This window comes from Eubalaena glacialis, chromosome 5 (genome assembly GCF_028564815.1).
Source record: "Eubalaena glacialis isolate mEubGla1 chromosome 5, mEubGla1.1.hap2.+ XY, whole genome shotgun sequence".
NCBI classification, from domain to species: domain Eukaryota; kingdom Metazoa; phylum Chordata; class Mammalia; order Artiodactyla; family Balaenidae; genus Eubalaena; species Eubalaena glacialis.
In genome coordinates, this window is record NC_083720.1 from 53,953,978 (window position 1) to 53,969,241 (window position 15,264).

General features: G+C 35.5%; 1 protein-coding gene across 2 annotated transcripts in view; it reads left to right on the forward strand.

Moving 5' to 3' along the window:
- STIM2 (stromal interaction molecule 2) overlaps positions 1 to 15,264 on the forward strand; it is a 162,682-nt gene that overhangs the window by 95,938 nt on the left and 51,480 nt on the right. For both annotated transcript variants that reach the window (XM_061192147.1, XM_061192148.1), the window contains exon 3: positions 5,061 to 5,175. In XM_061192147.1, coding sequence (XP_061048130.1) covers positions 5,061 to 5,175 — 115 coding nt within the window. The remainder of the gene's footprint in view (positions 1 to 5,060; positions 5,176 to 15,264) is intronic.

Below are 15,264 nucleotides of genomic sequence, written 5' to 3' on the forward strand. Positions count from 1 at the left end.
TAGCATGTTATCATTTCTGAGAGTTTGGGAATCAATGAATTTTTACAGAATATCCAGGTTAGGATGGTGGTGAAGAACTTAAATTTTAGAATTATTTAGAATTTACTTTCACTATTAGGTCTCCTAAATAGCTATATACAAAATAGAATAAATTGTTAACCCTCTCATTGCCTTAGCTCTTTCATTTTTCAAGGTTGAGATTAACAGTAGTTACCTTTCTTGTTATGCATTCTTTCCCCTCTAAAGCATTATGCTAAGCTATTTTAGTATTATTTTCAAGACAGGAAGACCCTGGAATTTTTTTCAAGGAACACATCTGCTTTGACTGACTCACATATCAGACCTTGGATGATATGTGTTGTTTTGATGACAGGTGTCCTTTGGGAAAGTCTCTGCTTACATTGTCAGTGAAAAGACTGTGGTTTTCCTCTCCATCTCTGTGTTATGTATTTTGTTTCAGAATATATGAAATGGTACTTTAAGAGTATTGGACAATCTTTTCTTCATAAATGTCTAAATTCCCCAAAATATGTATTAAACCTACCAATATAGTTGGGGTGAAACTCATTTATTTAGGCTTTAAACTTCAGCAGTAATAACATTGATATATAAAAGCCAATTATTTTGGTTCGAAATATTTTTATTGTCTAATACTTCTGTGCACTATGAACGCATTTTTAATTTAATCTTTTTCATAACCATATGTAATGCGCAATTTTATTTTCCTCACTGTACAGAGAAGAAATACGAGGCTAGAGAGAACGTAAGTAGTGAAGTCAGATTTTGAATACAGTCTGTCGCTTCCAGAGTCTGAGTGCTTAACTGTGATGATAAATCACCTCTCCTGGATTTTGAGGTCTTAAAATTGCGTATTTAAAAATAAAAGAGGAAAGACAGATTTATCATTGTTACATCATGGAAATCAGGACAAGAATTGTATAGCCCAGGCCTCCGGAGTAACTGAGACTGGAAAGTCATTGGGAACCAAGGCAGTTCTGGTGCTGTATCTTTCTGTGTGCTCACTCCTATCTCTTTTATTATTTTCTCTCTCTGCATATTGGCTTCCTCCATTCTCCTCACCACCTGGCCCACCTTGACTGCTCATAAAATGGTACCTTCAACACAAGTGTCTTTACTACCTTAAAAATCCAGAACCTTGGCCAAGTGACCCAACTTTTCATGATCTGATTTGTAGTTTCTTGTGAGACAGAGTTCTGTCATCCTGGTCAGGCTCTGGATTATTTTTTTCTGGGTCGAGTGTCTGTCCTTTGATCACATAGCTGTGGCGGGGGTGATAGGTTGAGGGAGGGGACACATTCAGGGATCTACACTAATGTTGGTAGGTAGTTCTCAGGGAAAGAGGTAGAGGCTGAATAGTGTCCCAAAATATGTCTATATTAATATGTATCAGATTTTATTAAGCAGTATCATAAAAATACACAATACAAATATCAATACAAATGCAATAAATAGCATAAAAATAAAACAAAAGTAAATACAACAAAAATATGCACAAATACAAAATACAAATACACATATAAAATGCAGAATAATATATATGTTACAGGTACAAGGAACTGAAATCAGTCTTTCAAAAGGTGACTTCCTGTAAGGTTGTGACAGTCAAGGAAAGACCGATGAACTGTTCTCAATTGAAGGAGACTAAAGGGACATGTGGACTAAATTTAACACATGGTCCTAGATTGAATCCTTTTGCTACAAAGAATATCATTGGGGCAACTGCACATATGGAATGTGCTCTGTGGATTAAGTAGTAGGGAATATAAAGTATCAGTGTTAATTTCCTAATTTTTGTGGTCATACCATCACTATATAGGATGACATCATGTTTATAGGAAAACATGCTGAATTATTCAGTGATAATGGGACAACATGCCTGCAACTTATTCCCAAGTGATTCAGTTGGGGGTAAAAAAGCTTTTTGTTTATTCTGTAACCTTTGAAATATTTTCAAAATAAAAAGTAAAAAAGAAAAAAAAACGTAACTTCTTGAAACTGGATATGTAATTTCTTTAATGGTACCAGAAGAATTTGTATGAAAGAATCATCTGGGTAAATGTTTTTGAAAAGAATATTCAATAGTCATTTATTTATTGAGCATTCCTTTATTTGTATTGTCAGTGCAGACTTTCCTGCAGTAGGTTTGCATAATTGGATATGTTTACTAAGGAACTCTATTGCTTGCTGTACGTTATTTGAAGATTTACTTCATAGGATTTCAGATTCTATTTTCAGATTTCTTAATTCACAGATTTTAATGAGTAAGAAGTATTTATAATTTTTGCATGCATTTTCAGTTATTGGTGACTCTTTTTTAAATTTCTCTACTAGCCTCCCCCATTTCTAAAATCTGCAGTTTCCTGTGAAGTTTTAAAAAAGTGTGAACAGTCAGAATTGTCTGCTCCTTTGTAGGATATTGGGAAAAAGGTTTAATGGAAGCTAATGGTTTGTATTGTATTTGGTTTAAGTATTTTCCAACTTAGTGTCAACATAAAGTAATTCTAATTATGGTGCTTTCTAGTCATATTTTATGATCAAAATGTTGAAGATATATTAGATGTAGAGTATACTTTTGTTATATGAATATACTTTTGTGTTATTTCGAGGGTCATATTTTAAAACAGAAGTATATATTAATTTTTGAATGATAATTCCAGAGAAAACATAATTCAGTGTATTTATTCAGTTTACGCTCAACTTTCTTAGGAGTCAGTTCTTTTACAGCAGATGTACTGTAGATATCTTTATAAGCTTTTTTTATTGTCTTTTTTTATATCTTAATTATTTTATTTTGTTAAGCACATATTTTGATAGATATCTATACACTCATTCTAGGCTTTCTAGAGTAATTCAGTAGCTAGAATGCCACACCTAGTTTATATGTGGTAATTAGCTTTATCTTCTGAAATATGTTGATCCTAAAGCCACAGAACTCTGCTTCTGGGCTCTTTGTGTTCACGTGGTAAAAAGAATTTCCTAGGACATTGTTTTTTTGATGTGTCACATAAATGAAACAGTTGCCATTTGTTCCAACTGACTGGACCATTTCCAAGACAGGCTTCCTCTCTGCTCTGTCAATCATCATGTTTTTCATTCTAGAATTTCTCTCTAACTCTTGGATCTCTTCCAAGATAGGGGCAGTTTCTGAGCATCTCAGTGGCAGATATTTTCCAGGTATATCTACAGGATTCTAAAAATGTCAGTCAGAAGAGGAAGAGGGATGGGCAGAAATAGGGAAATAGAAAATGGGAAATAGAAATAGACAGGAGGAGTGGAGGCAATGAGGCAGGTCCCTTTAAAATAACTTTAAAAAAGGACATTTAGGGGCTTCCCTGGTGGTGCAGTGGTTGAGAATCTGCCTGCCAGTGCAGGGGACACGGGTTCGAGCGCTGGTCCAGGAAGATCCCACATGCTGCGGAGCAAATAAGCCCGTGCGCCACAATTTCTGAGCCTGCACTCTAGAGCCCGCGAGCAACAACTACTGAAGCCCGCGCGCCTAGAGCCAGTGCTTCACAACAAGAGAAGCCACCGCAGTGAGAAGCCTGTGCACCGCAGCGAAGAGTAGACCCCACTGGCCGCAACTAGAGAAAGCCAGCGCACAGCAACGAAGACCCAACACAGCCAAAAATAAATAAATTAATTAAAAAAAAAAGGGGGCATTTAGGAAAAAAAAGAGTAAGGCATTATTTAGAACAATATAATATACAAGTGCTAAAGGGGACCTTCTAGATTAGTGCTTTCCAGATTACCTCTATGGTGAAGAACCAGATATTTTGTTACCAGTTCATTATGGATAGGACCTACATGGCAAGTACATTTACCTCATGCTTGGGGTCAAATTCTTTGAAAGCATTGTCTAATTGCTATAAAGGTTTCTAGATTCTGAAATTTCTTCATTTCTGTGTATATTCTACACCAGTGTCAGTTTGCTGATTGACACTAGTCTGCTGACCACATGCTGAGTAGTGGTTTTTCCTAAAACTTTGTTTCTTCATTTGTACCCAAGGTTATTTAGCTTAGAAAAGTGAAATGATTTTCTCTATATTTCTCTACAGCTATTAAATTTTTCTTTTTTAGTTTCAGTAGAGAACAACTGTACTCAAAAGTAAAATTTGGTCTTTTGTTTGAGGGTTATATAAAACTATTAGTTTTATATAATTAGAGTATTGGGTTGATATGGGGAAAGTGTCAAGAGTTAAGGCCTAAAAGATTGTCAGGGACAAGATTGGGAAATGGTATGTAATTCATAAAAAGTTTGCTTTTTATTTGCTAGACAGTGAAGGGCAGTTGGAGAATTTTATATAATGAAGCAATACAGAGTAGGTTGGTTTTTAGCAAAGAAAATTTTTAGTGTTTTCTCTCTGTATATACTTTAAAGTAAGATTAATAGAGGATCTACTTCAGTTTTGTAAAATACTTTAGTTCTAAACACTGTAATTCTGTCTTTCAACTATAAGTAATGACTTAAAAGGTAGAAGAACAGAAATATGATGCAGTAATTGAGGTTAGTATTTAGTGTGTTCTGAAATACCCCTGTCACTAAGTATTTGGTAAAAATGTATAATATTGAGGCAGTACATTATTGCTGTTGAGCGTAACCAAACTGCTTGGGTTGGAATCTCAGCTCTGACATTCATTATTTTTTCAACCTTAGGCAAATTACTTAACCTCTTTGGGCCTTGGTTTTCTTATCTATAAAATGGCAATACATAATACTTTCCTTATAGAACTCTCATGAAGTTAAATGACTCTGTGTGTGTGCAGATATGACATATTTATTATATAATGTGCAATAGGACCTGATAAATAATGAGTTAACTAAGTACTTTTATTGCTGCTGTTGTTGTTATGATTAGAAGACATCTCATTAAATAAATTTTATAAACATTTAAGAATAATGTGAGTATAAAATACCAAAAATGCACCAGTTATGATCAGAAAATTACCAGCTGCTGTATTTCACATTTTACTTTTTTCTGTTTATAGAGAATAAAATAGTGAATTTAAGTATACTTAACTTAGTGTTTTCTCTTTTATAGTTTATCAGAGAAGATATGAAATATAAAGATGCTACTAATAAACACAGCCATCTGCACAGAGAAGACAAGCATATAACTGTTGAGGATTTATGGAAACGATGGAAAACATCAGAAGGTAGGACTGTTTTAGTGATCTGAATCCCTGAGCTGCTTTTCTGAGCTCACTAATTGCATATGATTTACAAACAAATCAAAATAACATTTCTATGAGGATATTTATATTTTAGTAAATAATTGTTCCATTTTTTATTTTGAAATATGATTTTAATTTTCCTTAGGATTTATTAAAGGTCAGCCTGTTTTCAGTTAATTTGATACCTTATACTAGAATAAATAAGGTAACACATGTCTGAGAGCTTAAAGTTGTAGAGCATTGTTTCATCTGTTAAATGGCATTATTATAAAAGGTTTGTCATATAAACATGTGGATCCCAAAGTTTAATTTTTTTTTAAATTTATTTATTTATTTATTTATTTATTTATGGCTGTGTTGGGTCTTCGTTTCTGTGCGAGGGCTTTCTCCAGTTGCGGTGAGCGGGGGGCCACTCTTCATCGCGGTGCGCGGGCCTCTCACTGTCGTGGCCTCTCTTGTTGCGGAGCACAAGCTCCAGACGCGCAGGCTCAGTAGCTGTGGCTCACGGGCCCAATTGCTCCGCGGCATGTGGGATCTTCCCAGACCTGGGTTCGAACCCGTGTCCCCTGCATTGGCAGGCAGACTCTCAACCACTGCGCCACCAGGGAAGCCCCTAATTTTTTTTTTTTTAATTTATTTTATTTATTTATTTTTGGCTGTGTTGGGTCTTCGTTGATGCGCGTGGGCTTTTTCTAGTTGCGGCAAGCAGGGGCTACTCTTCGTTGTGGTGTGTGGGCTTCTCACTGCGGTGGTTTCTCTTGTTGTGGAGCACAGGCTCGAGACGCACGGGCTTCAGTAGTTGTGGCACGCGGGCTCAGTAGTTGTAGTGCATGGGCTTAGTTGCTCTGCGGCATGTGGGATCTTCCCAGACCAGGGCTCAAACCCGTGTCCTCTGCATTGGCAGGCGGATTCTTAACCATTGTGCCACCAAGGAGGCCCCACCAAAGTTTTTTTTTTTAATTATGGAGAACAGTTCCTAAAGTCTTTAGAAGGCAAAGTCTGCTGATGATAAAGACTGCATGATACAGTTGTGTAATTTATATTTTATTCCTTTTTCTACCCTTAAGTCCGCAAGCTGTCTTACGGATAGTAATTTTTTAGGGCAGAAAGTGTATGGCCTAAAACCTCAACTTGATCCCCAATTGTAGAAAGCTACATAAAAAAAAAAGTCTGTTAAGTTTTTTTTCTTTTTCTTTTTTTAGTAACAGTGTCAAACAAAATGTCTTTTTCCTAATGTTTCTATTCTTTTGTCAAAGTCAGGCAATTATATTGTAGCATATATTTTCCTCTGCCAGTTTGAATAGTGAAATGAAATTAAAAAGAATCTGGGACAGATTACCAAGTAGGAGTATGAAAAAATAACAAAGTTTACTAGACTGTCAGTGGTAACATTTGGAAATGAGAAAATACAGGGAACTATTCCATCAACTCAGTATTTTTATTAATATAGAAGAAGGTTTGCTTGGGAGGGGAGGGATAAATTGGGAGATTGGGTTTGACACATATACACTACTATGTATAAAATAGATAACTAATAAGGACCTACTGTATAGCACAGGGAACTCTACTCAGTACTCTGTAATGACCTATATGGGAAAAGAATCTAAAAAAGAGTGGATATATGTATATGTAAAACTGATTCACTTTGCTCTACACGTGAAACTAACACAACATTGTAAATCAACTATACTTCAATAAAAATTAAAAAAAAAAAGGTGTTCTTATGTTTTTGTTTTCACTTTCTAAAAGAGGCATCTGATGAAATACTCTGGGAAGAAGAAAAAGAAAGAAGGAAAAAAATACCATTGACTTTAATGAAAGATACATAGACTTAAAAAAAACCTCTCCATTTCCCTTCCCCATATTATTTTAAAGTAATATGAACTTGGGTAGGAATAGGAATAAATGAGTATAAGTTTCATGGGGGAAAGTGCTAGAATGGTCAAAAACTCAGTAAGACTATTTATATGAGATATCTCAGCAATATGTAGATATTAGTAAAGGACTTGGAGATCCAATGGAGTCTATTGCCACTAGTATATTTTATATTTGGAGTTTGTGGTAAGCTGAATGGAGCCCACAAAACTAACTACGTTTGAATGAAGGAAAAAAAAGATTTGACCACTTCTCACCACCTGTTGTGCTACCACCCTGGTTCAGCCCCCATCCCTTTCCTGGATAATTGTGGTAGCTGCCTGAGGGTCTCCTTCTGTATACTTGTGCTCTTTTGAAATTTGTTCTTCACTTAGCAGAGTAATCTATTTAAGATATAAATCAAATTTGCTCAATACCCTGTAATGGCTCAGAGTAAAAGTTAAAATCTTTACAAAGATCTGTAAGGCTCTACATGATCTGTCCTCTCCTGCACCCTCCTCTCTTCCGTTTTCTGTCTTTTCCATTTCTCTCACTCAGTGTGCTCTGCCCAGATGGACTCCTTGCTGCAGGAATGCAGATGTCCTCCTGGCTAACTCGTTACCTCTTTTTTGGGCTCTTCTCTCCTTGAGGCTTACCCTGACCACTCTATTTAAAATTGCAAATTGCAAACCATGTCCCCCCGACACCCTCTTTGTCGTTTGGCACCCTTGTTGATACCTCTTACTTAGCTTCACACTTTCTTTTCCCCATGTCAGGAATCAGCTTCTAAGTTATAATATAATTGACTTATTTGTTATGTTTGTCTCCCTTCTGTCCCCTACCCCTGAAAATGTTAGCCTCAGAAAGCAGTGGGGGGGGGGGTGTCTTTGTCTATTTTGTTTATTACTGTGTCCCAAATTCAAGGGGATTCTGTCCTTAAACCCCATTTTGATTTCCCACCCTAGTGAGTTTTGTGGGATCTTTTGTGATCTATAAGAATGTTTGTTTGTTTTCAGCTTAAGGTCTTTTCAAGTTGAATAGCTTCTTAAATCTCTTTTTTCCTAGGCTTTCACCTTAATTTCCACCCCCTAAGATTTTACCATTATGGTGGTGAGAAGATTTCCCCCTAAGTCTTCAAAGAGTTGGCATAAATTATCTGCTCTATGCTTCCTTTTCTCCAAACCCCAGTCTCTCACATAACCTTCTTAGGGGATTAGGGCTTGGGAGGAAGTGTTTTAGGGCTCCTACTAAAACAGCTGCATGGGAGGAAAGAGAGAGGAGTTGAGTGAAATAAACCTCTACTAGAAGCTTTATGGTGACCTGATTGATTTTCTCAGTGTTATTTTTCTCAATTGATTTTACCATGTCATACTCTTTTTATTTATTACAGGCTTCATGTAAAAAGGCAGAGCATTGTTGTTAGATCAGTGGTTTTAAAATCATAGCCTGACAAGCCCCAGGTTTCCTGGAGGTATCTCAGGGACAGGGCATGCTAAATGTGTAGAGTTCTGCTTTTATCTGGTATATTCTGTTTCTGTTTAAGATTTCTCTTGGGAAACAAAAAGTAATTCTTCTGAAAAGGTTTGGAAATTGTTGATAAAGAGAGTAGAATGCAATAATATGTAATTTAAGGTTGTTTAGTTGAATATGAATATAGGTACACACATACACATATGCACACACATACATACACACACAAACATACAGTCATACTTTGCCCATCATTGTTGTGTCTTCAGTGCCTGGAGCAGTGCCTTATTTACTTTGATTTTCAGTAAAGATTTGTCTAATGAATTGAATGAATGAGTGTATAGTGCCCCATGAGCATTGGATTCTCAGTAATTCAGTTCATACTTTGAGTACAGGCATTTCTGCCATAATGAAATATATGCATTCCTGGAAAACTTATGCTTTGCAAAATTATGAACTTAAAAATTAGAATTTATGGGAAAAATCGGGATTGGAGCAGACTACTGAAAACCTTTGCAACGTTGTAGTCAGAGCACTAACAGTACTAATAAAAATACAGGTAAAAAAGACGTGTTAAATTCCTAATCAGTAAATACTATAGTAGATATAGGACTTTACCTTAAAAAATAATTAAAGATAACTTATTAAAAGGAGGTATTAGGTAGGGTTGAAGTTGCTAAATTATGAAGACAAGGGCAATGTGCACAAAGATGAGAACTGAGCAACAAGCATTTCTGAGAGCCTGTGGCCAGATTGAGCTAAAAGGAAGAAGGAATGGTGAGCAGACATCGTGTTCATAGCTTTGTTGTTCTAGTGTTCTTCATACTTCATATCCATTTGCTGTTACTTGGTGGTGTAAAATGATAACGTGTGAAATGATGTGACTTTTACATTATATTAACATGATTCCTTTTTACCAGTTACAGGTAAGCTAATTCATGTTACAGTAGCAATGAAGCATAATTGGTTGTATCTATTATGTGCTAAGCAGGCATTGGATCCTGGGTACTAAAGATGAGTTAAATGCATCTCTGGGCTATAAGGAGTAAGTAGCTGAGTGGGAAAAACAGAGTAAACAAATAATTACAACATGTGGTGAAATGTATAATCCTAGAAGTAAGTGTAAGATATGAGGTAGCTCACTGGAAGGACTAATGAACTCTCTGATAGGATTATACACAGAAGGTGGTGTTTGTGGTAGGCTGTGAGGGTTGACCAGGAGTTCTGGAAGGGGATAAGGAGGTAGACCATAAATGGTAGCCCCCATATAGCTCCTCCTTCAGTTACCTGAAAATTTGCTGGAAATGGAAGTGGAGGTAGCATACTAAAGGAGGCGTGTGGGCTTTCAAGCTGTACAAATTTAAATCCTGGCCCTTCTGTTTATGAACATTAAGACATTTGGCACATTTAAAAATTCACTTGTAAAATGCAATTCTTGTGTGATTTAAATGAGTAATGTAGTAAAAGTGCCTGGCATAATTCCTGGCAACACCTGATAGGCACTAAGTAAGTGTTGACTTACTTACCTTTGTAATAATGCTGAACGAACTAAAATGTTCAGCTCTATTTAAAGTTTTGTAAGGTTTTTGATTCAGTCTCTTAATATTCATCAATAAAATGAATATATTAGACTACATACTCACCACTGTAGTGTGCAATTCTCTGGTTTGTAAAATGTACCTGAGATCTTTATGGAATATTGTCAGTGGGGAAAAAGTAAAGTTGTGTTCCTCAGAAATTGATACTGATCTCATATAGAAAAATTTCAGCGTGACCTGAATGTACTTTTTGTGTGTGTGTAGAGAATGCTTGGTTAGTTTGCACATGGCAACAGTCCAATACAAATGAAAGCTATTTAAAAAACTAGTATTAGATTTCAGACAGATTTTGATAAACTGGATCAGTTGTTAAAATTAATGAATGAGCAGTTAAATAGTAGCCAGCTACCTAATGAAGGAAAATATAGATAGAAAATTATTGGTTATGCATAAGATCTAGGGACCGTAGTAGATTAAAAAACTGATTAAGTAATGTACTGTTTTTAAAAATGATAGCTCATTGGGTTAAATAGTTATTTTAACATGTGACACGCATGAGGTAATCTTTCCATCCTGTTCAGCACGGGTCTTATCTTACCTCAGGTCATTGTGTAATTTTGGGCTTTACAGATTGAATAGACATCTGGAAAATTTGCTGAAGGTTTATTATTATTATTATTATTGTTTTTTGATTAGAAATTTAAAGGAACTGAAATTGTCTGAGAGAATGAAAGATGTCGGCCTTTAATGATGGATGTTTTGAAGTGTATATAAAGCCTAGCTAGAGATAAATGACCAAGAGTGTTTTCTTTCTGTTTAGGAAAGCAAAAATGTAAATGTTACATAAAGGAAATATAAAGGAAAAGAATTCCTGACTATGGGTGTTAAATTTCTAAAAGTAAGGAGGATTATAACTATTTCCTTTGTATAGATCCTTGATATTCATAAGGATTTTCTTCTGGGTGTGAAAGTATAAATGGATCTCTAAATGTTGATAAAATCTACCAGCTTTTTCATGTGTATTGCTGTTGGTTACAATGAGACTGGAATGAAAAAAAAATGTAAAAGGATCAGTGCACATTGTTTGACGTTATCAGCAGAGTAACTCAAAATGTAGACCTTATAGATAATAAGGTAGCCATTATCTTTGTGGCGTCCATCAACACAATATTGTATGTTTACAGTAGTAGGCATAGCAGTCACTATGGTGACTGATACTCACTTATACAAGTAAGTATAAGATAAGGCCTTGTTTTTCCAGGAGTTTACGATATTGTTACATGTGCACAGATGAAATGTTAAATAACAGTACAGGAAGGTTTGATTAAATACTAGGTCAATGATTCTATTGTGGGAGTTTAAGAGAATGAATAGATTTATTATGAGGAAGTCTTCATTAGGGAGATGACTCTTCAGCAAGATTTTGAAAGAGAGAAAATTTTCTTAGAAGTGAGAAAGAGAGAGGGATATACATTAAGGTTAGCACATTAAAATGAGTAAATGAATAGGTGTAATTCCAGACTTTAGTCCTAAATCCCTCAAATAAGCACAGTTTACAAGTCAGAAATGTAATTTTTTAGTATACGAGATGAGAATAAATCATTGTTTTAATATTTGTCTTTTGCTATTAACAGGTAGTGCTTAACCTTTCTGTGTCTTGGTTTTGTCATCTGTTAGGGGTAAAGGTTGTCTACTACATCAACGTGTTGAGGATGAAATGAATTTGTACATGTAAAGTGCTTAGACTAGTGCCTACTACATAGCAAGTGCTCAATGACTATCCGTTTTTACTATTTTTGTAAGGCAAGTGTGAAGGTGGCACATGGGGGGGGATGTTGGAGACTAATATTTCTGAGTTGGGGAATAGTAGAAAATAGGGTTAGACAGGGAGACCAGACTAGTGAGCCTTGATGTTTAAGTCTGATGAACTGCTTTAAGAATAACAAGTAAGATTCCACTGATACACCAGTGCTTACCAAATGATAGTGATTGCCTGGAGGACTGTATTAAGGATGCTTGATCTGTGCCTGGTCTCAATAGCAAACAAGGATATTACTGTAGAAATTACTGGTTGGCAATATTTACTGTGTATGTGGGAGGTAGTGTAGTGTATTTTAACATTTTTATCATCCTTGCACTAAATATTAGGAGCTATTACAGCTTCTTGTTTTAGAAAGTCATATAATATGGCAGAGTTATAGGATGATGAATTCACTTTAGGCAGGAAAATCAGCTTTGAGTTTAATGTAATGTGGATTTGAGTGGGAAGAATGAAAATACACAGATACTGAAGATACACAGCTGAAGAATATGTTTTCTGTCCTCCACCTGCCTGTCATCCATTACTGGAGAAAGTTCTGTTGACAAGTAATTAATGGATGTGATACTATCTGTAATCAAGATAGGTAGTAGGCACTGTGGGTTAATAGAAAAAGAAGTATGTTAGTCTGCCTGCAGAAGTCAGGTAAGGCCAGAGGAGTTAGTTGCGTATAAAGGGACATTTACTTTTTTCATCTTTTGTCACCCTTCCCTGGGAAGGACTCTACTGGATTAATAGCTTTCAGGATATTTGTAATTAATATAGCACATTTTAAAAACACAAGGCACTTAATATGCTTCAAATGCTTATGATGTTTTATTAGCCCAGATGTTTAACACTTTTCAACTTTTATACAATACTTTTAGTTCTAGGAGAAGCAGTTGTTAGCCATCTATAGAGGTACTGGGTTTTCATTGTCCACAGAAAGTGGTTTATACAAGGGAAGGCCTGTCCTTGAGGTAGAGTCTGGTTTCAGAATGACAGATGTCATTATTTGCACCACTAACAAAAGTCTTTTTTGTCAAAGTTTCTTTTATGTAGAGAGTAGGTGACACGAACATATTGTTCATTTATTCTATCAACCAACATTTAAGTGTGTTAACATGGGTTTTTTTCTATAAGAGTAACATAAATATTACTTGATCAGTTGGTAAATTGATCATTTTGCAAACACTGCTTTATATTAATCAGGATTGATTTTTGCACTTTGTATAAAGTGTGTTTTTATTCCTTTATAATCAAATAGCTTTCTTTGTATTATATAATTATCTAGATGAATTCAGAGCACTCACAATAAATTGCTAATCTTTCTTAATCTTATTCTGTGTTAGTATTTCGGTCTCTCTGTACCCTTAATTTCAGATCTCTTCATCAGGACTGTTTTGGTTTTTATTAGTTTAGTTGTCTTCTTTTCTCTTTCTCTTTCTCTTTTATTGTTGGCACTCTTCCTCTTTTACTTCAGGATACTTGACTTTTGGAGACTTAGGGTCATTGCATGTACTGATTTGCTGGGATTAATTATGACTTTTAAAAATTTATTTATTTATTTATTTATTTTATTTTGTTTATTTATTTTTGGCTGCGTTGGGTCTTCGTTGCTGCGTGCGGGCTTTCTCTAGTTGCGGCGAGCGGGGGCTACTCTTCATTGTGGTGCGCAGGCTTCTCATTGTGGTGGCTTCTCTTGTTGCGGAGCACGGGCTCTAGGGTGGATGGGCTTCAGTGATTGTGGCTCACGGGCTTAGTTGCTCCGCGGCATGTGGGATCTTCCCAGACCAGGGCTCGAACCCGTGTCCGCTTCATTGGCAGGCGGATTCTTAACCACTGTGTCACCAGGGAAGCCCTAATTATGACTTTTTAATCTATAGAAGGTATTTGACTTTGAGCTAGCTCTGTCTTCCTTTATAGTTCTTTCTTGGTTTTGTTCTGAAATAGAGACCACCTCTCAGAATAGGATGCAGAGACCGACTGCCTGTTACATCTCTCTGTACTTTGGGCTTTAGAAAACTTGACAATTTCTATTCTGTGTGGACACATGAATTAGATACATTGTGAGCCTTCATTTTTTCTCAAATAACAAAAACCCAACTTTTATATATTCATCATATGATGATGCTTTTCTTATAATTTAAGGAAGTACTATTCTAAAATTGTGAATTTGCCTTATGGTTTTCTATATACCTGAATTATTCTACATTTCTCCTCTGCTGTGTTCACAGACTCAAGGGATACCTCAAGTTTGGAGTACAGTAACAGAACCTTCTGCAGAAGGTAAAAATGAGGGCTGTCCACTTTTCACTGTGATGGACTATCTAGAAAACAATAGGCTTTCTTGAACATCTTATTGTTCTTTCCTCCCTTACCCCACCAACTGGGAACCAGTTCCACATGGATGTGTGTTAAATTTTGCTTTACTAATCCTTGGTTTGGCAAGGGTGTGGGTAGGAGGACTCTGGTTCAAGTTCTGGTTGTTAAAACACATGTTATTGTGGGAGATTCACTATATCAAATTCTGCTTTAGGTGGAACAAATATTTTGTTCCTGCTCTTTTGGATGAAGAACTTGTTCGTTGGTAATAATATTTTCCTCTTCAAAGATGGTCAGTTTTACAAAAATCTTTTCTCAAACAAATTTTATGCTTGCTTGGGTCTTTTTTTCAATTCTGCTGAATATTACTTAGCAATTTAGAAGCAACTGTAATAGAAATAATGCAAATTACAACGAAAATAAAGATTTCACAGATACTAGATAACCATTTTGATTTGAATATGACTTATTTCTAAAAATTCATTTCTATAATTCTGAAACATATATGTATACACATAATCTGTTATATTACATATATAAATATGTCTCAGAGGGAATGTATGATTAAAACATAGGATAAATCACATAGTTTTTATATTATGTCTTAAAAATCTTTTCACTCTGTGGATGGTTATGTATTCAGATAGGGTACAAAGTACAAATAATGTTTATTGTCTAACTTTCTCATCTGGTTAAGGTGCTCTTAAATAAGAGGTCCTTAATAAGCATTCCTCTAACATTTGGCCAGTCTTCTGTTTCTCTTTCTCTTTGCATCAGTGTGAGTTCTTCCAAGGTGTTGAAAATGGGGGACATTTAGATACTTTTGATTCAAAGTGTTTAAAATCAGCTGCTTACTTAAGTTATTAGTTTAAAACTAAGAGTCTAGATCAGTCTAACAAAATGAAACAGCAAATGTCAGTTGCGTTGGAGGAAATTAAGTTTTTATTTCCATCATCAATTTTTTTTCCTTACCAGGTAATAGCTAAAAAAAAAAAAAAAAAGTATAGAACAGGTGTTCACTAGGAGCTTACGGCTGCTTAAAGGCTATGTTCTAAAACAGAAATAACGATATGGAGTTGTGATTTG